The sequence below is a fragment of the Cibotium barometz genome, chromosome 14, assembly GCF_041138505.1.
Source record: "Cibotium barometz isolate CiBa-2024 chromosome 14, ASM4113850v1, whole genome shotgun sequence".
NCBI lineage: Eukaryota > Viridiplantae > Streptophyta > Polypodiopsida > Cyatheales > Cibotiaceae > Cibotium > Cibotium barometz.
This window is the reverse complement of record NC_141059.1, coordinates 25,034,247-25,057,547: the sequence shown is the minus strand read 5'-3', so window position 1 is coordinate 25,057,547 and position 23,301 is coordinate 25,034,247. Positions and strand designations below refer to the sequence as shown.

Genomic DNA, 23,301 nt, shown 5'->3' with positions numbered 1-23,301 from the left:
TCTAGTACTTGGTACAAGCTTCTTATATTCCAAATCTTAAAACCATGTAGTATACGAGCCGGTTAGGAAAAAACTAGTTTCCCTTATTCGTCGTTTTTGCCATTTTTTTAAGAAGCATTAAGCTTCCTTTTAGTTTTAAACAAAAGAACTAATCAAGGGCAATAAGGCAAAGTAAAAAGTCCCATCAAAAGCACTACCAATGTGTTCAATTTCAACCTCCACTTTTCAGCTCTGTTAATCATAGTGATTAACACTTATTAGTAGTCATTTTGCAGAAATTGTGCTTAATCAAAGGCAAAATTGAAAAATTAGAGTGCTATTCCATTGTGGTAAACTCTTTGTTACATCAAAATTAATCTCAACCACTTGCATTTCTCAAACTTAAGTGATTCTTTCATCGTATTGAGTTTATCTCTAGCATATAGTTTGCAAATCTATTGTGTAAGAGTTAGACACTGCCTGAGCACTAAAATCAAAACTCAAGGTAAGAGCCCCTTATCATCATGGAGCATGTAGAAGTCATCTCAAGATTTAATGGTGATGGATTTTCTTACATGGCAAATCAAGACCATGTACTTGCTTATGGGTAAGGGGCTCTAGCACCGTATTGAAGATGAACAAGTGGAGGTTGAGCCACCTCAAAACAACAAAGCATTGGGCCTTATCACTCAAAATCTTGATAACAATGTGATTAATCACATTGCTGGCATCAAGGATGCCAAGTTGGCATCCTGATGCCAACTTGGCATGGCAGGAACTCAACAAGATCTTGTTGAGTTCCTACCAAGTTGGCATGGCAGGAACTCAAGAAGATCTTTAGCACTGACTCAAAGAGCTCAAAGATCAATCTTCTCATGCAGTTTTACAAGCTCAACAAGAAGGAGACTGAGACCATGGCACAACACATCAATAAATTCAAAGGTATCAAGCAGCAACAACTTAGTGCATTAAAGAAAGTCATCGAGGAAGATGAATCTATTGCCATATTGTTAAAAAGTGTTGACAAAGAACCTTATGAATCACTTGCAGTTGCTAGAGGTTTAGGGCATACTGATGCTAGAATACCGACGCAAATGTCGAGCGTTTCGGTATGTACGTCCTAAACTTGGAGGCAAAGAGTATGGGCGGGTAATTTTCAAAAGGGAGTATACCGACGCTTATACCGTAGCATATACCGTAGCAGATACCGACGCTTATACCGTGGCATATTTCGATGCAGATACCGATGCCTGCTTATACCGTAGCATATACCGTAGTGGATACCAACGCATATTCCGATGCATATTCCGACACAGATACTGACGCCCGTAACTTTTTTACAGCCGAGAACCTCTCATTCTCTATTTTGCAAGGCTTAGAATGTCAAGATAAGGTATGCGTGTCTTGCCCCTCATCTCCCTCAGGCGTTCGCCTTATTCCATTCGACCCACTCTTGATGTGTGTGTGTGTGTGTGGAGAGAATTAGTGAAGGGTGTGTGTAGATCTTCCTCTCTCTCCTTGGGCATTTTGCCTCTCCCCATCTCCTCATCTTCTTGTGTGTGTGTGTGTGTGTGTGTGTGTGTGTGTGGAGAGAATTAGGGTAAATGTGTGATGTGTGTGTATATCTCCTTCCCCTCTCTCCATCCTACTTCTTACCTTCTTAATTATGTTTGGAGAGAGGATTTGTATGTGTGTGTTGTGAGAGATGTAGAGAGTGAGAGAGCTTGTGTATGTGCATCTATTACTAATGTATGCAATGTGTGTGTAGGTTTGTTCCTCCCATGTGTGTCCTAGCTTGCAGATCTACTTCGAACACACACTATCCAATCCACATTTGAGAGGTAAGCACATTACCAATTATGTTATTTTATTACTTCTCTTTTTGTTATGTTTTAATTTGTTCTCAATTTGTAATTATTAATTGAAATTATGAGTATGCAAGCTTGTTATTTTATGTACATATATGCTAATATTAGCATATATGTGAGTGCATAAGAAATTAATGTATGTGCTTATTTGTCTTTACACATACACACACACACTTTGCAAGAGAGAGAGAGAGAGAGAGAGAGAGAGAGAGAGAGAGATTTTCTTTTTGGCGCATACCCAAGGCGTTTCGGTCTCTTTTTCGACTTGAAATCTAATGTCTAAGACATGCATGTCAACGCTATGTCTATATGTATATACTCTAATGTATATGCCTAAAGGACTTATCCATAAGCTAATGTATATGCCTAAACATCGCTAATGTATACTTGATCTCCCTCAACGACTGGGGAAAAGAAGCCCGTTTGACACTTTAAATGTTATTTTTAAAATCTCCCTCATAGCTGGGAAAAAGAAGCCCTGTTTTATGGTTTACATAATGCTTAATGATTTGTGTAATGCGTAATGATTTGCATTTAATGAGCTACATATACATGTTATCTTGCTAGATGGAGCCTCTCAATCTTGAAGAGAGAATAGTGTGTTAAACGAAGGATTTGCAACTAGCATATTCATGACGCTGGCATGTTTCCAATGGAGCGCTTACAAAATTTACGGTTTCAATCGTACAACCAAGCAAGTGTGCAACCACATCTTGATAACATTGCACCTATGAATTCTTGTCCCCAACAAAGGATGAGAATATCGAAGGAGGGAGTGACAGATGGAGCTCAATTAACAGCACTCGAGGGAATGGAAGAAGGTCCAATGGAGGAAATGTTGGATGCCTTTCTCGAGCAACTGTGTAAACTTGCACGCCTTCCACTATACAATTGTGCCAAGATATCTGTATTGCGTGCATCTCTTACAATGCTAAATTTACAGTCAATTTTTGGATGGTCTAATACAAGTGTCACTGAACTCTTCAAGTAAGTGATTTATGGAGATTACACCTAATGTTGGAATGATAAAATTTCAACTTGTATTTGACTAAATCTTAATAGTAACGATCAGATATTGCCATACTTGTAGGTTTTTGAAAGACAAGATATTGTCATATGGCAACGAGATGCCTCCATCTCGTGCAGATGCCAAGAAGTTATTGAAATCCATAGGCATGGATTACAATAATATTCATGCTTGTCGCAATGATTGTATTCTCTTTCGCTATGAATACGAGCATTTGCAAAAATGTCCCCATTGTGGCTCTAACAGATATAGAGAAGATGCTCACGGGGAAGCTGTCCCAGTAAAGGTTCTTAGGCACTTTCCAATCATCCCAAGAATAAAAAGCATGTTCAGGTGAGCAAGCTTGATGACATGGCATACCACAACTCAATCCACAGATGAAGTGATGCGTGTGCCTGTTGATTCACCCGCATATGGAGACACATTGAAGAGAAATGGCCGGCTTTTAGGGAAGATCCTCGTAACCTCCGTCTTGGCCTAGCAATGGATGGTGTAAACCCTTTTGGTTTACGGAGCTCTTCATGGAGCACATGGCCTGTTTTCCTTGTGAATTATAATCTTCCGCCATGGTTAGCAATAAAGAACAAGGAGATACTTTTGTGTGCGCCCAGAGCATTGTGAGCAGGTTGTCTTTAAAGCGGATCCAAAAGATCCACGCTGGCTATTTGTGGTTCAAGTCGCCCCCCGCAGTAAGCAAATTTGTGAAGAATTAGAGCTACAACAGGGTGATGTGGATTCATAGGGTGGTGGGGAGCAACAAGAACAAGCCGATATCAACAATGAAGAGGAGCAAGCAAATGAAGAGGAGCAACTAGAGCAAGATCCAAATGAAGAGGTGCAAACCAATGAAGCTGGGAAATCTATTGAGGAAGAAGAGGTGCAAACCAATGAAGCTGGAAAACCTGTTGAGGAAGAAGACATAGATGATGAGGACAGCCTCATCAAGGGACTTTTAATGATGAGGATGCTGAAATGTACATAGAAATAGATCTCTTTGGGGCTACTGATCTTAATGAGGATGATAGAATAGATAATGATTTTTAAAATGATGTATCTTAATGATTATGCAAATAGTTATGACATATTTGATGATTTTATGACATTGAAGGTGCAAAGTGATATGGCTTACTATTGTTGTTTAGGGAAGTTAATGTTTGTCATATGGTCCTTTCATTGTTTACCATTGTTAATGTTTACCGTCATAATCACTAGTGCTTGCACTACTTGACGTTTATTAGTAGAAGGTGGGGAGGGACGATCTCAATTCTATGACCCAACACATAGACTGCAGGTGAAAGTGATATGGTTTACCATTGTTCTTTATCATTGTTAATGTTTGTCATATGGTTCTTTCATCATGTAATTTTCATTTCGCACAAGTTTGTCATATGGTTTTTTGTCCAACAGGCCATGGATGATGACTCACCGCCGTCTACAGTCCTAATTTCTCATTTAACCCTACACCTCAGGGCATGAGTCCCGACCAGTTATATGGTTTTTTCTCGTCCATGACTCCAGAGCAGAGAGCCATGGCTCAGACTTATTGGGGTTCTGGAGGAGCAGGGACATCTGCCTCACCATCTGGCATCACGACGGCAGTCATCAGGGAGTTTGATCCATGAATCTTAACAAATAGAGATCTGAAGAGTATATCACTCTATCAATCTTTAATTTTGGTGTCCCATTAGTTGGAGGCAAGGGGCTCAACAAGAGGGGAGCCAAGAGACATTAGACATTTGAAGAGAATATCACTCTATCAATCTTTAAATTTTGTGTCCCATTAGTTGGAGGCAAGGGGCTCAACAAGGGGGGAGCCAAGAGACATCACCAAGCCCACCATTCGGAGGCTTGCTCGCAGAGGAGCATATGCGTGATGCGACAACATTCAAGGCGTCACCAAGCCAGCCATTCATAGGCTTGCTCACAAAGGAAGTGTAAAGCATATTAGTGGGCTCATCTACAAAGAAACTAGGGGGCCACCATTCACAAGCTTGCTCGTAGAGGGGGTGTGAAGCTTACCAATGGGCTTATCTACGAAGAAAACAAGGGAGAAAACCTACACAATGTATTTCAGCAAACATCATAGAGCATACATAGCCACCTCCCTTGTGCTTCAGCCCATCAACAAAAAACGTCAAACTGCCTACTGGAGCTACCGTTTTTTGCTAATTTACAGGCACCATGACCGCACATCTTGTTTACACGTAATGATGGTTTTAAGGTGTGTCACATGCATTAGCACATCATTAGCACTTGTTCATATGTCCTTGCACATTGTGGGTTTTATTCAAACAATTTACGTTTGGGTTTGTTCACACGCAATGTGCGTTTTGTGCATTGCTAGCCTTGATTCATGCACACTTTGGTATTTTAGCATTTTATTTACTGTCCAGTTCCCTTCTTGGCTCCTCATCCTTGTCAATTTTGAGTTCTTTATTTGACTTAGAACACTTTTCCATTCTTTGTACTTCCATTAGATCTTCATTACTTTTCCCCAATGCATCCTCATCATTACAAAAAAGCATCCCTGTAACAACTTGTACATTATCCTCCAAACACCGCAAGTCAACAACCTGTTGCATCTCCAAGTCAGCATCCTCAATCTCCTCCTCCCATAATCCGCTCAAAGAATCTAGAAGCTCTTCATCCCCAACACACTCTTCAATACCCATCTGGGCAGCATTAGCCTGCTCACCATCATCTAGACCCACATGTCCCTTAAACAAAACAAATACACCCTCCAAGGCGTCATCTAACGGAACACCCACATCACTATCCACACCTCCATCCATGTATTCACGCACATATGACTGATGGTCCGTGCTAACATCATCAACCCCTATGTCAACATAGAAAGGCAATTTTGATAGAGAAAAAGTGTGAATTTGAGCCAAAGCATGGAAAACAGCCTCTCCATAATCACAAGCCTCACAGCTAGCACACTCTTTCCTATGAGCATCTAAAACCAAAAGGTCATCTAAAACGTCATCCAATAGGTTGCCATCATCATTAGAATCTACCACATCATATCCCTCGGTATTATCATATGGAGGTGTCTTCCTCTTACTTTCATACACTACCAAGTCTTGCAATGCCTCAACTAGAAACATATCCAAGTCTTTACACTCAATAGCAACCTGAAACTCATTTAACTCCTTGTATGCAACCTCAACATCTCCATATTCATCAAGTAAAAGCATCTCCATATTCAATCATCAAGTAAACCATGCAATCCACCATCAAACATATCTTCATACACAATGCATGCATTTGAAGCATTTGTGACTACTAATGCGCCATCTTTTGTTGGATATGTAGACCAACACACTCCAAGATCATCAACCACACCTACTCCTTTTTCCTCAATCACCTGCTTTTGCTCCAAAAAAACCCCTTCTTCTTTCATATTTAGGCTGTGTCTTCTAGCATGCTTCTTCCTCTTCAAGATTTCTTACTCTTGGTAACATGCATGATGTACTGCGTCCACTTACATATGGCATTGTTGATGCAACACCCTATCTTGCAACTTGTCATTCAAGCTTTGAATGAAGCTTACTAGTTAATCAACCACACCTACTCCTTTTTCCTCAATCACCTGCTTTTGCTCCAAAAAAACCCCTTCTTCTTTCATATTTAGGCTGTGTCTTCTAGCATGCTTCTTCCTCTTCAAGATTTCTTACTCTTGGTAACATGCATGATGTACTGCATCCACTTACATATGGCATTGTTGATGCAACACCCTATCTTGCAACTTGTCATTCAAGCTTTGAATGAAGCTTACTAGTTGAAGCATCTCATGCACATGATCTATCTCATCAAAGAAAGTGCACGTGATCTATCTCATCAAAGAAATAAATATAATCAAACCAAAGCTCCTCAAATCTAATTAGAAAGTCATTTGACAGGTTCATTATCGTCGTGGATCAAGTCTTCCACATCCAACCATGTTGCATATTGATCATCACTAACTTTAAACCTACATATGAAAGCTGAGAATAGAAGCCTCCAGCTGCATTTGGTCTCAGCACCATGTAAGTCTTTCCACCACAAGAGGGCATACTCCTTCAAACCATGTGTAAGGAAGAGTGATTTCCTCCTATCATCCTCCGAGCTACATCTCTTGTCAATATATTGAACCATCTCATGAAAATGCCAAAAATTTTCTATTCTCACTAAGGCTTGAGTCAAACTTTAGATGGATTGCCTAGATCAGAGCCTTCATGATCCTCATTGGGGGCACCAAAAACATGTGTGGTCGCTGGGTGTGATGGCCTCTATACACCACCAATAGGCACATAAGAAGAGCATGTAAGAGGAACAGAACTAGGGGACACTCAAATCCTGGCTCCAAGGCAACAGTTAGCTCAACTCCTGTCCTCTACCCTCTAGCTGACTACTCGAGACACTTCTACAATCCTCTCAACACCCTCACAACCTCCCTATCTAGTCTAGCTGCCCCTTTGCCAACTGTCCTCCTAGGTCAAATCTGACCTCCAGCACCTCTTATCTTTCTCTTAAGAACCTCTGCTGACCTTACCTGACACCCAACTGACCAGAAACCTCTTCAGCTACTAATGCACAAATTGCCAATTCTACCTCCTAAAGCCTGATGTCTCACCCCAGTCCAAAATAGGTCCTCCATGCTCCTCCAATGTCAGATCACCTCAATATCTTACCTCTCAGAAGATCTCTAAACTAGTCAATTTCCCTTTGTTCTGACACATCCCTGACTCCCTTCCGATTTCTCTAACTAAGATAAACTCGATTGTCTGAAATACAATAAATTGACTCAAAAGACTAAACTGGATTCAAAACCCCACACACACTTCCTCTGACCTTCCTTCACTCTAAGGCATCTTTAGACTCAAAGAGATATCACCCTCAATACTCACAACCAACTATAGCTAACCTTATTCTGACCCAAATTTGATTGTGCTTGACCAATTAGACCCAACGGGGTCAGAATTCCTTTTCATTGTGTCCCTAGACTCCTCTAAACCCTCAAACCTCTTAAACCAAACCAAGATCCACCACAATAAACCTTCTGTCTGACAGCAACAACTAACTCATAGCTACTACCAAAATACCTTATTCCCACTAGCCTTTCTGCTTGCTGACAACTGACATTTGGCAGTCTTTAAACAGTCAGTTGTGACTCACAAACACTTCACCCAAGCTCAGACAAGACAAAGCCAACCTTCTACTCTCAGCGCGGATGATATTGATGTTCAGTTGTGACACATAACTAACTCTGTACCTTCTCAACTAATTTTGACTCAAAATCAGCTCCCTAGTTCTCAGATTGTCTCACACAGAGATTCAACCTTCAGGAACTCTATGAAAACAACACCTTAGCCATAACAAAACATCAAACAAAACTCTCTGTATCACTCACAATAGATACAATCCAATCTTCTATCTTCATCAGATAAATCCAAAAACTTCTTTGGGGCTCCAAGAAAAAAGAAGAGAAACACAGAAAACTTTCAGGGGTCCTCCCCACAAGTAGACCTCAGTATGAACTCTTCACTACATCATCTTCATCCATGACTTGAAACTTCTCAGATAACAACATCAACAGATACCCAACAATTACTACTATTGTCAATCATTTTTGACCTGGGCCAAGTCTCTAAGAGAGATTTTGTATAGAGAATCTAAGAGACACACCTCTTAGCCAATTCTCTGATCTTCTACCTCCCTTTGCTTTGATCTAGATAGGCTTTCTCACACAGTGCTGCCCTTCTGTCTACAACCTTCCATAGATAAAACCAACGTGCAGGAGTCCACTCCATTGCAATCTACTCACCTTCTCTCTCTAGTAGTTGCATGATACCTTCTCCCTAAGAGTCCCACCGAAGAAATTAATCGTCCTTCTTGAACTCGCATCGCCGCCTTTGATTCTTCCAGATTGTTACACCGCTCATCTTCCATGAGTCACCTTTTTACACATGTTTTTTCATATGGCTGCCACACGCCACCTTCCACCACCTGGAATCCTTCTCACAGCATCTCATCTACATTTCTTCTATCTACACATTGCATTTAGGAGGGGCCCATTTTTCTCCTCACATGGAAACTTATGATGATGATGATGTATTGACACTCATACACATGATGATGTATCAAACACATATATACATGATGATGTATCAAACACATATATACATGATGGCATCGATGTATATCATTATGCATAGTGATATACATGTGTTGGCAGACAATGGGCTCATTTGGCTGTGCCGCCCCAGATTGCCATATGGACTGACTGCCGTATACAACAAACTCAGCCTTCTTGTTTTGTAACAAACTTGTAACAATTTCTTGAAGAAAGGGTAGTACTCGTATGTAAGCAGAAAAGGGGGATTAGTCAGATATGTGTGGATTTTATTTTAGAGGATAAGAAAGATGAAGAAGTACAGAGACCAAGGTATTCCTACTATGAGACAAGGAGAAAAGCAGCAACTCCATGAAGGAATATGACCTGTGGAAGGACATCAAAAAGATGAAACTAAACATCACATTGCACTAAATGCTAAATCTAGTTCGTAAATTACATTCAAAATCTGCTTCAATCTGTAATGCCAAATAGAATCACAATCTAGAGAGGAAAAAAGAAGGTGTGCATCTCGGTCGCTCTCGCAAGAAAATACAAGTTAAATCTAGCATGTAGACTGTTGCACACAGAAGGCTTAAACTACCTAGAAGGGGTAGAAGATGACAAGGAAGAGCAGATCCCAAAAGATTTGAGGTGGACATTGAGCGGATTGAACAGAGATATGATCCAGAAGTCCTAGTCATTGATCTTGAGATCCTCATGAATGAAGAAAGGACATAGGAGGATGAGAAGGCCACTCAGGATAGTATAGTAGAAATATAGGCTAAGCAGGAAGGCTAAGCAGGAAAAGGCCATGATTTCTCTCAATAAAGAGGAAGGACAACTGAGCAGGAAGAACACCAAAGTTCAAGAAGATGAGCTTGAGGAAGTAAACCCGGGAGATGATCAGGAGCCCAAAATAGTCAGAGTCAGTGTAAAACTGAATCAAGAATTCAAAGGGAGACTCCTAGAGCTATTGAGATCCTACAATGACATTTTTTGCATGGAACTACTCAGACATGAAAGGAACTGATCCTAGCTTTTTCCAGCACAAGATCAGCCTAAAGGAGGATGCAATTCCTATCAAGTAGTATAGGAAGTATAGAATGAACCCTAACTATACCAAACAGGTGAAAGAAGAAATTGATAAGTTGTTAAGGGTGGGGTTCATCTATCCAGTGGACAGAGCAGAATGGCTATAATCCATAGTCATTATCCCGAAGAAGAATGGGAAGCACAGAGTTTGTATAGAGACTACCCCAAACTAAACTCCTCCACCATATCAGATCCATTCCCGCTACCATATTCATAGATTCTCTATTGGATGCGGGAGCTATTCATGAGAGATACTCCTTCCTGGATGGGTTCAATGGGTACAAATAGGTGTAGATGGCTCCAGAGGATAAGCAAACAACAGCCTTCGTGACACAATGGGGGGCTTTCGCCTCCAACGTAATCACTTTTGGGTTGAAGAATGCTCCAGCCATGTTCAAGAAATATTCCATGAATATTTAACCACCTTCATGAGGGTCTTCATGGATTATTTCAATGTGTTCAGAAAGAAAGAAGACCACATAACACACCTTATGACGTGAGTGGAGAAGTGCAAAGAAGCTAGACTGAGCCTCAATCCAGTCAAGTGCACCTTTGCTATCACGAGTGGATCCCTACTAAGGCACATTGTATCTGTAGAAGGAGTGACAGTAGATCTAGCCAAGGTCTATTGAAATACGTGGATCAAGTGCCAAGATATGGTGGATCAAGGTAAAATAACAAATCCATGATAGGAAAGAAGAATATAATTAATACTTAATTGAGGACTACTATAATCAAGACAATGAACTCAAAACAAACTCATAAACTCCATAATCTCTTCTCATTATCTTGATCCAAGTACATCTATTTATAGCTCTCATGGAGCTCCCAACTCACAAGATGTGTTTACCCTAGTGCCAGCCAAGTGTCCATAAATTCTCACACTACATGTGCCTCCTTGCACTTTCCATGTGATACCATTTTGAACTTTGACTTCACCTTTTACAAATGACCAAACAAATCAACCTTTGCCAATGTATCCATAGTCTATTTCTCTTTCTAATGTGCATGCTCCTCCCCTTGCTCTATTTATGTTCCAACCTCACACATTATTTTTCTCAAGACCTGCCCTCAATGTGATAAGTGTCTTACACCTAACATGTATTGACCTTACCTACACTCCATACTCATATGGTTGAAGCGGTCCTTCTAGGTTTCTCTATGAGCTACAATGTTGGCTTTTTCTTACCACTTTACACACTGGGAGAGTGGAGTTACAACCAGGAGTTAGGAGCCATGGAATTTCTTTACACTAGCACCATTGGTACCCTTCATTTATTGGGCTCTTTGGCTTGTTCTCCACCTTGGACTCAGAGGCTTTTAGCTTATTCCTTTTGCTTGTGGATGCTTAGTGGCTCTTCCCAATGTCTTTCTCAGGAGCTCTTTCTTTTCCCTCACACACTTACTCCACGTGTGCTTATTTGGTTGGGTTTCATCAATGGTTACATTTTTTTCAACTCTTGGTCATGAAATTGCCTGCTCATATTGGTAGCATTTACAAAGATTACATATTTTTGTAGAAAACATTTTGTTGATGAATATCTCACTTACAATGACATATTGTAAATCCCATGATGATTTGTGTGATGCCTGAATTAAAAAGGCCATTTTCATGAATTTTAATTTATGTGTGTGAACATCTCTTATCACCTTAGGAGCTTAAATTTTTTAATTAATTTCCTTACAGATTTTATCAACTTCTTATCTGCCATGCTGGTCGTGGCCCTTCTTCTTCTCTCTAAGTACTGCCCCCTCGCCATCGCTTGCTTGTTGCAAGTTCACCACAAATACCTCATACAACTGATGTTTCATATCTTCTAGCTTTGCTTTGCTACCCTTTAGCTGCTGTAAAGGTAGCATGCTCCATCTCGCCTATCTCGTTTAGAGATCTCAATAACACCTTGATATGAGAGGTGCCCACTACATATGACCACTAAGATGCAAATGTTCTTGCTGCACTATGATCTATAGTGCCTATGCCTTCTTGCCTTCCTTTGCTCTTGTAGTGTTGCTTGCAGTTGAAGCGCTAGAAATATTGTCTGTCGTGAGTATAGTTGTCACTAGATAGAAGTCTCTCTTCTCCCTTTTCAGCTTCGGTGATAGCTATGAGGTGTGTAGCAAGCTTTCTTGTAGGTGTTTCTCTGCATATTACGCTGAGGCTTTGTTTGTATTATGTGTGGGTCTCGCTACTGAATCAGTCTCCTCCTGCCTTGCCTACAGGCATGCCTCCTGTTTACTGTTGGAGATGCGAGATCTATGGAGCTGTTTGTTGCTACATCAGCTTCTTGTAATTGCTTTAACTTCCTCTCTCTTCTTCAACAGGTGAACTTTGATCTGGTGTTCCATGTATTTGTTGGTGCTTCTGCTTTTGCCATTGGTAGTTCTTTGATGTAAGAGGCGCATAGAGGACTGGTTTCGACCAGTTTACTATGCAAGCAAAAGACTGTCCAAGCCAGAATAGAACTACTCCACCATGGAAAAGGAGTCATTGGGGATGACCTACTCGATCAATAAATTTAGGCACTATGTGTTAGGAAATGTGTTTGAATTTCATGTGGACCACAAAGCACTCTTGTACCTAGTGAACAAAGCAGACCTAGCAGAAACATTAGTGAGATGAATGCTATTGTTACAAGAGTTTGAGTTCACTATCAAGCACACCCCAGGAAACAAGCACGTAGTAGCAGATTTCATGTCCATACTGGAGTCAAGATAACATCTAGAAGGGGTGGAAGATGACTTTGGGAATGCTCAGCTCTTCATCATAGATGTAGAAAAACTAGCTAGTATGATGAGATGCTACAGTTCCTCTCCGACTTGTCCTTTCTGGAGTATATGTCCAGAGATTAGAGGAAAAAGATGACTCTCCAGAGAGCAAGTCATTTATGGTGGTAGCAGGTCAGCTCACGTATGATCATACATAAGTACTCAATAGTCTACTACCTACCTGCAGGCAACAACAAGGTAAGCGAAATCCACCAACAAAATCCTGAAGGGAATTCTAGTCAAGACGGTGAATGAAAACAGGATCCACTAGGGTGGACTCAACGTTATGGGAATGGAGAAGAGCTTACAAGAATGCAATGAGACTTACACCTTTCAGCATGGTGTATGGACTGGAAGCAGTAGTGCCCATGCAATTCCTCACACAGAGCCTCAAGATAGCTGTTGGGCAGAGACTCTCCTCGGAAGAGTTAGAGTTGCACAGAATTGACCAACTCCTTCGGCTAGATGAAAGGAGACTGTATAGTGCATGGATGGTGAGAATTGTACAAAAGAGAAGAAAGCTCTAGGTGGGACAGCAACACAAAGTTTAAGATCTTCGAAGAAGGAGATGAATTCCTTATTTTCAAGAATGGGACCCCACCAAAAAGCTAAAAATGAGATGGGTCCATACAAAATTGTTAGAAAAATGGGGAGAGGAACCTTTGAGCTAGCAAGTTTGGATGGTGAAAGGCTAAGGAAACTAGTGAATGGATATAGGCTAAAGCCTTATTATGGACGGATGCTAGAAACATGTGTCTGGATTTGGAGAAACTTGTGTCCGAATCAAGATGTCGAAGTCAGATAGGATTCTAGAGAGTATGAAAATAGAAAAGAATAATATCTAAAATTAGGCACTACCCATGTAAATATTATTGTAGTGTGCACAGAGAACAAGGTGCCAGCCTGCTGGGGCAATAGCGTGGAGGTGCTGGAAAAATCAAGATTGCGGCCTTGAAAAAGGATACATGGATGGAAGGGAAAATGTGTCAAATCATCGTCACCCCTACTCAATTTGGCAATTAATGACCTTGCATCTCAAGAAGTGGGCACTCATGGAAAGATTTTAAAAAGAATTTGAGAATATCATGGAGATATCACGAGGCACTCATGCTCATACCAAGGGCGGCATGCACCACACGACAACAGCTGGTGGAAATCATATCACTTTCTTTGTCTCGACGCCCTAGTTTGCATGTCATTATGCAAAAATTCTTTACTACGCTATGCTTCTATCATTCTCTATGATAAACATTGCTACCACCCCTGCCTTATGTCCCTTAACCCTAGGTCTCTTTCATCTTACAGGATGGTGGAATTTGAGTAAGCATGCCGACTGGTTGGATAAAAGGGGACTAAATCAATTTGTGGAGCTACCATGGGAGGATCTCCAACACAACTTCAAAGCTACGGAGCGGTTGGAGTAGCTTCAAAAGTCAAATGTCATCACTCTACCATCAGGTGAGTAGAAGTTCTTTGACCCCTCGGATGTAGCTGAAGTGTTTATTTTGCTGGCCGAGGGGGAGGTCAAGATCAAGCTGGTGAACAATGAGGACTTGAGCAGGGGATTCGACCCGTTGGAGGGTAGGGCCAAGGAATTCAAGATTACCGACACGGTAGATGAAGACAAATAGAAGCACATGCATTTTATGGTGGAGATGATGAATATCACACATAAACCATACTGTATGTCCAAAAAAACTTTTGGAATGATGAAGGCAGCCGAAGCCAGAATAAGAGTGGCATGGACAGAGGTCACGTACCAGAATTTGAATGAACAAATTGGAAACTAACCAGGCACAAAACCAAAACAAAGATTGGCCCATACCTAATGGCCTTGTTTAATGAGGAGTTTAATGAGGAGGCCCAAGCACAAGCTAAAAAGGAAAAGGAGGAAGGACCCAAAGAGGAGGTAATGGGAAAGCCCCAAGAACATCCAACGTTCAAACAGGGCAGCCAAGCAACTTCAGGATAGGGCAAGAAGACTCATGCCCAGGCATCATCGAGATTGGGGAAGAAAAGAATCTTTGCATTTGGTGAGAAAAAAGACCGACAAAACAAGAAGAGAAATTTTTCCAAGGAGGGGGGTGTTGCGTGACGAGTGGTGATCAATGCAAGGATGCAACAAAAAGATGCAAGCAGGAAAACAAGAGACTTGACATTCTTATTTAGGGCTCTTGTAAAGAGTTCCAAGTTGTAGATGAGTGTGGGAGTGGGCTTGAGAATAATCCCACATGGAAAGTTTTGGGAGTTTTAGGAGTTTTAGTATAAAAAGTGGCTCATTTGAGAGCTTATGGACACATTGGGCTAAACTTATGCTTGAGCTCTCTTGAGACTAGCTCTCCCTCTTATTCATAGAGGTGCAAGCTCTTCTCTCTCCCCATCTACATTATTGTATGAGCAAAGCTCTTCTAATTCCATGCAATGATATGAGGTTTTTCTCTCTTCTCATTTATATTCCTTTGTGTGCATGCTAGGGAAGTAAGAGCTTGAGAATGAAGTATGCTTTGAGCTTGTGTATGCATTAGCTTAGCTTTCTTCTTGTATTGGATGCATGAATGAGTGAGATGATGAGTGAATGAGTAATGGCAAGATTGAGCTTGTGTGTGTTAAGTCTATGTCAAGGTAGTGGTGTTCATAGCATTCTCTCCATTTGTGGATAAGCTTTTGTGCACCGGTACGGGTTGAATCTCTAGCTCCGAAAGGGATGCAAATCCCATTGGATTGAGCTACACACGGATCATACTACTCATGCTACAAGTGAGAGAGTTTCCGTCTCTCCATTGGCGCCACTGTCGGGGAGCTCAAAACCGGTTGAGAAGCTTGCATTACTACCACTATTTCTTTTTGTTTTTAGGTTTAGGGTTAGCATGAGTGTGGAATCTCGGAGCTAGAGATTAGAAGAGAAAAAAAGTAGATTACAAAGACAAAGGAGGGGCCGGATAAGGTCGCAAATTTTATTTTTGTTATATTTTTTAAAAAACACACAAAGAAACCATGCATTTGTGACGGGTTGTAGCTCTCATGGAGCATTGCGGAATGCTATTGGGTGCGTTGCTAAGCTCTTCCATAGCTTATGCAAGCTCCATAGGCTTTGAAGTTTGAAGGTGGTCGTTGAGCTGCGAAGGCTGGAAGGTGGCGATAGCGAAGAGTGATAACTGCCACTATAAATAGCTAACCTGTTATAGATAGCCACTAGCCTTAGTTTTATTAATTCAGAACCTTAGCTCTCTTTATCTGCAGGCTGTAGTAGCCCACGTAGAGAGCAAGAGGAGGCGGAGGCTGCGAAGAGAAGTCAGCTGGGCCGGCGAAGGTGAGCCTCAGCTGAGAAGAGCAACGTTGAGAGCGAAGGTGGAGGCAGCGAGGCTGCTGGGTAGTGAAGCAAAAGAAGGCAGGACGGATGCGTGGAAAGAGTGCAGGCCGGTGTGGAGGTGGCCGGAGGAGAGGGGATGGCCGGCGAAGCAGCCGAGCTAGAGCTGCTGGCGGTGGCGGAAGGAGACGAAGAAGAGAGAAGGCCGTGTAGAAGGCGACCGAAGAAGGCGTAGGAAGTGTGGCTGAAGGTTGCACCTTAGGCGGCGGCAAGGAGGAAGGAAGAGAGGCTGCAAGGAGGTGAGGCGGCATCTGAAGCAGCTGGCGAAGGACCTGCCGAGCTCGCCGAAGAGAAGGTGGGGAGGCGAAGGAAGATGGACTGCAAGGAGGCGTGAAGAGGTCCGGCAGTGTTGTGCAGCTGTGAAGGCGGCGAAGCAGAAGGCGGTGCCAAGCTGGTGAACTGGCCGAAAAAAGAAAGTGAAGGCTGGCCGAAAGAGACGGTGACGTGGCGGCCGGCGAGAGGCAGCTGCGAAGGCGAAGGCCCAAGCGACTGCAGCTGTGAGGGTCCAGAAGGCAAGAGAGGCCGGCGAAGCAGAGGCGGCTGGCGCTTCGGCTGCTGGCGGGGTCAGGTGGGTAGGTGGCCGCTGCTGAAGGCCGAAGCAGGGATTTTAATATTCACGTGATCACAAGATTTTTTGTGATAATAACACATGTGAACCAGTTATTCACATGTTCTCATGTTACCGTTCACAAAATAACAGGTCACTTGCCATTTGAGAACCCCTTAAACGCTTGGCTACACATGGGAATAAGCTATTCACATGTTCTCATGTTACCATCTTCACATAATAGCAGGTCAGTGGCCACCTAAGAAGATTTTTTATGCCCGACAAAGATAATTCTTTTAGGCTCTTGTGAAAGCTTTGTGAATATAACATGTGATCACAAGATTTTTTGTGTTATTAACATATGTTATTAACATGTTCACAGGTTTTCGTTTACGTCAGTGAAATCCCTGGGCCGAAGCTAAGAGCTCCAGAGCGGGCAAAGGAGGAGGAAGGAGTCGTTACGGAGGAGCCAGCTGGCGGTGAAGGCTGCAGAGAAGACGCAAGGAGACGTGCGAAGCAGAAGGAGCCGGCGCATGATCCGGAGGCGATAAGGAAGATAAGGTTAGCATGCCATACCACAAGATTAGGAGAGAAGGGCAACTTCTTTATCATTGCTACTGCGACGTCTAATTGGCCTGCACGGCAAAGGAGATCAACCATGCCATTGTGGTGCTCAAGACTTGGAATGATGCCAAAGTCTTTGCTCATGACCTCAAAATACATCTGGCTCTTCTTAAATAGACCTGTGCGACTGCATGCATTTAGAACAATAACAAAGGTGACCCGATCTGGTTTTACACCTTCTCCTACCATTCTGTCAAAGACATGGAAGACATTTTCACTTTCTTCAAGCTGGGCAAATCCCGTGATTAGTGAATTCCACGAGACTACATCTCGAACTGACAGCTTGTCAAACACTTGCTGTGCAATGCCAAGCAAGCCACATTTGACATACATATCAACCACGGTGTTGCCAACAAAAAGGTCCCTTTCTAGTAACCCCTTTCTTTCAATCTCAGCATGTATTTCCTGGCCTTTGTCTATGGCTCCTATGCTGCCACAAGCCTTCAAGATGCAAACAAATGTGACAGCACTCGGGGAGACACCCTCATGTTGCATCCGTTCAAAACACTTGAGTGCTTCCTCACCATGCCCATGTTCAGCATAGCCCCCAATTAATGAATTCCATGAGACAACATCTCGAGCTGGAAGTTTCTCAAACACTTGCTGTGCTTTAACAAGCAAGCCACATTTAGCATACATATCAACCAAAGTGGTGCCAACAACAACATCTCTTTCCAATAACCCCTTTCTTTCAATCTCAGCATGTATTGCTTGGCCCTTTTCTAAGGCTCCTATGCTGCCGCAAGCTTTCAAGCTGCCAATAAACGTGGCAGCATTTGGAGAGATACCCTTGAGTCGCATCTGTTCAAAACACTTAAGTGCTTCTTCACCCTGCCCATGTTTAGCGAATCCTGCAATTAGTACAGTCCAAGAGACAACATCTTGTACTGGAAGCTCGTCAAACATTTTCTGTGCTATGGCAAGATAGCCACATTTGGCATACATATCAACCAAGGTGTTGCTAACAAGGCCTCTTTCCAATAAACCCTTCCTTTCAATCTCAGCATGCATTTCTCGACCCTTCTTGGTGGCTCCTATGCTACCACAAGCTTTCAAGCTGGAAAGATATGTGACTGCATTTGCAGAGAAACCCTCAAGTTGCATTTGTTCAAAACACTTTAGTGCTTCCTTAACATGCCCACATTCAGCATATCCTGCCATTAGTGTAGTCCATGAGACAACATCTCGAGCTGGAAGCTTGTCAAACACTTGTTGTGCAATGGCAAGTGAGCCACATTTGGCATACATATCAACCAAAGTGTTGCCAACAACAAGGTCTGTCTCCAACAACCCCTTTCTTTCAATCTGAGAATGTATTTCTCGGCCCTTGTCTGTGGCTCCAATGCTGCCACAAGCTTTCAAGCTGCAAACAAGCGTGATAGCATTCGGGGAGACACCCTCCAGTTGCATCTCTTCAAAACACTTCAGTGCTTCCTCACCATGCCCATGTTCAGCATGTCTTGCAATTAGTGAATTCCATGAGACAATGTTTCGAACTGAAAGTTGGTCAAAAACTTCTTGTGCTTTAGAAAACAAGCCACACTTAGCATACATATCAACCAAAGTGGTCCCTACAATAAGGTCTCTCTCCAATAACCCATTTCTTTTAATCTCAGCATGTATTTCTTGGCCCTTATCTGTGGCTCCTATGCTTCCACAAGCTTTCAAGCTGCAAACAAATGTCACAGCATCTGGAGAGACGCCCTCAAGTTGCATCTGTTGAAAACACTTCAACGCTTCCCCACCATGCCCATGTTCAGAATACGCTGCAATTAGTGCATTCCATGAGATTACGTCTCGCACTAGAAGTCTATCAAACACTTCTTGTGCTTTGGCAAGCGAGCCACATTTAGCATACATATCAACCAAGGTGTTGCCAACAACAGGGTCTCTTTCCAACAACCCGTTTCTTCCAATCTCAGCATGTATTTCTAGGCCCTTGTCTAGGGCTCCTATGCTGCCACAAGCTTTCAAACTACAAACAAATGTGACAGCATTCGGGGCTACACTCTCAAGTTGCATCTGTTTAAAACATTTGAGTGCTTCCTCACCATGCCCATGTTCAGCATATCCTGCAATTAGGGAATTCCATGAGACAACTTCTTGAACTGGAAGTTTGTCAAAAACTTGATGTGCTTTATCAAGCCAGCCAAATGTAGCATACATGTCGACCAAAGCGTTGCCAACAACTTGGTCTCTTTCTAACAACCCCTTTCTTTCAATCTCAGCATGTATTTCTAAGCCCTTGTCCATGGCTTGTAAAATTCCACAAGCTTTCAAGCTGCAAACAAACGTGACAGCATTTGGGGAGACACCCTCTTGTTGCATCTGTTCAAAACACTTGAGCGCTTCCTCACCATGCCCATGCTCAGCATATCCTGCGATTAGTATGGTCCACAAGACTACATCTCGATTTGGAAGCTTGTCAAACACTTGTTGTGCTATGGCAAGCCAGCCGAATTTGGAATACATATCAACTAGGGCGGTGCCAACCACAAGGTCTCTTTCCAACAACCCTGTTTTTTCAATCTCAGCATGTATTTCTTGGCCCTTGTCTGTGGCTCTTACGCTGCCACAAGCTTTCAAGCTGCAAACAAACGTGACAGCATTCGGGGAGACACCTTCAAGTTGCATCTGTTCAAAACACTTAAGTGCTTCCTCACCATGCCCATGTTCAGCATATCCTGCAATTAATGCACTCCATGAGACTACGTCTTTAACTCGAAGTTTGTCAAACACATGTGCTGCTATGGCAAGCGAGCCGCATTTGACATACATATCAACCAAGGTGTTGCCAACAACATGGTCTCTCTCCAACAACCCTTTTCTTTCGATCTCAGCATGTATTTCGTGGCCCCTGTGTGTAGCGCCTAAGCTGCCACAAGGTTTCAAGCAGCAAAGAAACATGAAAATATCTGGAGAGACACCCTCTTGTTGCATTTGATCAAAACATTTGAGTGCCTCCTCACCATGCCCGTGTTCAGCATATCCTGCCGTTAGTGAGGTCCATGAGACTACGTCTCGAACGTGTAGCTTGTCAAACACTTGTCGTGCTTTGGCAAGCATGCCAAATTTGACATACATATCAACCAAGGCGCTGCCAGCAAAATTATCTTCTTTGAGCAACCCAATTCCTTCAATCTGAGCATGTATTTCTTGGCCCTTGTCTGTAGCTCCTATTCTGCCACAAACTTTCAAGCTGCAAACTAATGTGACAGCATCTGGAAAGACACCCTCAACTTGCATCTGTTGAAAACACTTGAGTGCTTCCTCACCTTGACCATGTTCAGCATATCCTGCCATTAGTGCGGTCCAAGAGACTAGGTCTCGAACTTGAAGCTTGTCGAACACTTCCTGTGCAATGGCAAGCATGCCACATTTGGCATACATATCGACCAAGGTGTTGCCAACAACAAGGTCCGTCTCCAACATAGTTACCACGGAACGTCGTTCCGCCTTCCTGGAACGCCGGAACGCCGTTCCGGGCGAAGGCACGTTCCCGGAACGTCGGAACGTTCCGCAAAAAATAATAATAATAATAAATAATAAATAAATAATTTTGGGGGGGGTGTGTTTTGCTTGCAGAAATGTATGTTCATGTCTTGGGGGAGCAAATATTAGGAAGCATATTTGGCTATCCGTATACAAAAAGTTACATTTTTTTGTGTCATATGCTGACATGTCATATGACGTGGCGTTCCGTGACGTTCCCGATCCGCTCCCGTTCCCGTTCCCGCTCCCGTTCTAGCATCCGACGTTCCCGGAACGTTCCCGTTCCGTGGTAACTATGGTCTCCAACAACCCCTTTCTTTCAATCTCAGCATGTATTTGTCGGCCCTTGTCTGTGGCTCCTATGCTGCAACAAGCTTTCAAGCTGCAAACAAATGTGACAGCATTCGGGGAGACACCCTTGAGTTGCATTTGTTCAAAGCACTTGAGTGCTTCCTCACCATGCCCATGTTCAGCATATCCTGCGATTAGTGCCGTCCACGAAACTAAATCTCGAGCTGGAAGCTTGTCAAATACTTCTTGTGCCATGGCAAGCAAGCCACATTTGGCATACATACCCACCAAGGTGTTGCCAACAGCAAGTTCTCTTTCCAACAGCCCTTGTCTTTCTATCTGAGCATGTATTTCGCGGCCCTTGTCTGTGGCTCGCACACTGCCACAAGCTTTCAAGCTGCAAACAAATGTGACAGCATTTGGAAAGACACCCTCAAGTTTCATGTGTTCAAAGCACTTGAGTGCTTCCTCACCATGCCCATGTTCAGCGTACCCTGCAATTAATGCAGCCATGAGACTACATCTCGAATTGGAAGCTTGTCAAACACTTTCTGTGCTATAGCAAGCGAGCCACACTTAGCATACATATCAACCAAGGTGCTGCCAACAAAAAGGTCTGTTTTGAGCAACCTGATTCTGGAAACCTTGGCATGTATTTCCAAGCCTCTTTCCAGATCTTTCAGCTTCGCACAAGCCTTCAGTAAGGCCACAAAAGTTTGCTGAGTGGGATTTACAGAATCATCCTTTTGCATTGTTTGGTACAGGGTAAGAGTATGCCTTAGCTTCCCACATTTGATATAACCAGTGATGAGGGAATTCCAGGACCACTCATTCCGATACACCAATGTGTCAAAAACCTGATGGGCATCGTGCATGCTTCCAACCTCGACCAACATTGGGACGAGGTAGTTCCCCAGTGATCTGTGAGCTTCCAGCCCGCTTTTGCACATGTAGGCATGCAAGCGGAATGCATATGCTCGGTCTCTCTTCTTCCTGCAGTTGTGCAAGATGCGTGCAAAGTCGTCAACGGAAAGATGGGGCAGCATCCCTTCCTCCAGGCACTCCAAGGAAGGCAGTGCCTCCTCTAAGCTAAGCATCCTCCAACCACCACCAGTATTGTTCCTCACTTCTTCTTCCTCTTCTTCTTGTGCGTTGTGCATTCCTTCAACAACACAATGCTTCTTCGTTTCCTCCCTGGATTGTAGCAGCCATCCATCCTTAGCCCAGCCTGGATTGTAGCAGCCATCCATCCATAGCGACTCCTGGGTAAGCTTGTCTGGGGCCCTTGGGTTTTTCTGTAACACGCACATCTGGCCATTCAAGAGAGCATCATCACTTGATTAAAGCAAGAAAGGCAAGACAACCACCACATACTTTGCTCTTTCGGATGTCCCACCAGTGCGAGGGATCATTCAACCACAAGCGTTCCGTCCGTGCTCGTGATGTCTGCATGTCCTACGGGGACGTATTGAACATCAACGGATGTACCCAAAATGGCACGTATGGTTACGTACATAATTTGCAAATCGGCCTGCCACACAGAGAAGCGAGAGGGAGACGGTGCCACGCATATATTCATTAAACTTTACTAAGATGGTTATAATTAGTATTGAGTCATTTATACTGACTGCGCATTGCTACTCGAGCGGTCGTACCGCCTTCAGAAGGGAGAGCATAGAGCATGCAGCAAGTCATGGACCCCTTGTAGAAACAAAACTCAACCAAATCACCTGAAATAATATTTCAATTGCCCTATGTACCAATTTGTGATCTTATATTGGAATATGAGTGACTATATGTGTGAATAAGCTAATGTGCATATGTTTTGTTGAGATGAACACTATTTGGCTACGAAACCTTCGAAAAATCATATCTACGGAACAGCAAAGGCGATTGAGAATCTGTCACCATACAAATTTTTTTCTTGACATGAGAAAAAATCCAATGGCGTACGTCTTGCTCCCTTCAGATTTTCTGCAACAAAACAGAAAGGCTTGTTGTCTGGCTGGCTACAGGTAAGGATTTTTGAGCGAGAGACAATTCCTGCGTGCTGAACGAATCGGACGCTTGGTTGCCTGGGTGGTTGGACGCTAGTAGGTGATAGCATGCGGTAGTGTAGCGTTCGCAACGAAAGAAGAGGAGATGGTG

At 42.9% G+C, this 23,301-nt stretch overlaps 1 protein-coding gene across 1 annotated transcript; it reads right to left on the bottom strand.

Annotated features, from left to right (window-relative positions):
• Positions 1–21,156: 21,156 nt before the first annotated feature.
• LOC147631844 (pentatricopeptide repeat-containing protein At5g44230-like) lies at positions 21,157–22,942 on the bottom strand. Its single transcript, XM_086808372.1, has 2 exons — positions 22,528–22,942; positions 21,157–22,448 (listed from the first exon to the last, which is right to left on the bottom strand). Exons 1-2 carry the CDS (start codon positions 22,603–22,605, stop codon positions 21,654–21,656), a joined length of 873 nt encoding a protein of 290 aa, XP_086664498.1. The 5' UTR covers positions 22,606–22,942; the 3' UTR covers positions 21,157–21,653.
• Positions 22,943–23,301: the final 359 nt, after the last annotated feature.

Coding starts and splice junctions, on each gene's coding strand:
- LOC147631844 (XM_086808372.1), bottom strand. CDS start 22,605: ATGCAGACATCACGAGCACGGACGGAACGCTTGTGGTTGAATGATCCC. Junction 22,449..22,527: donor GGGACATCCGAAAGAGCAAA/GTATGTGGTGGT, acceptor TGCGTGTTACAG/AAAAACCCAAGGGCCCCAGA.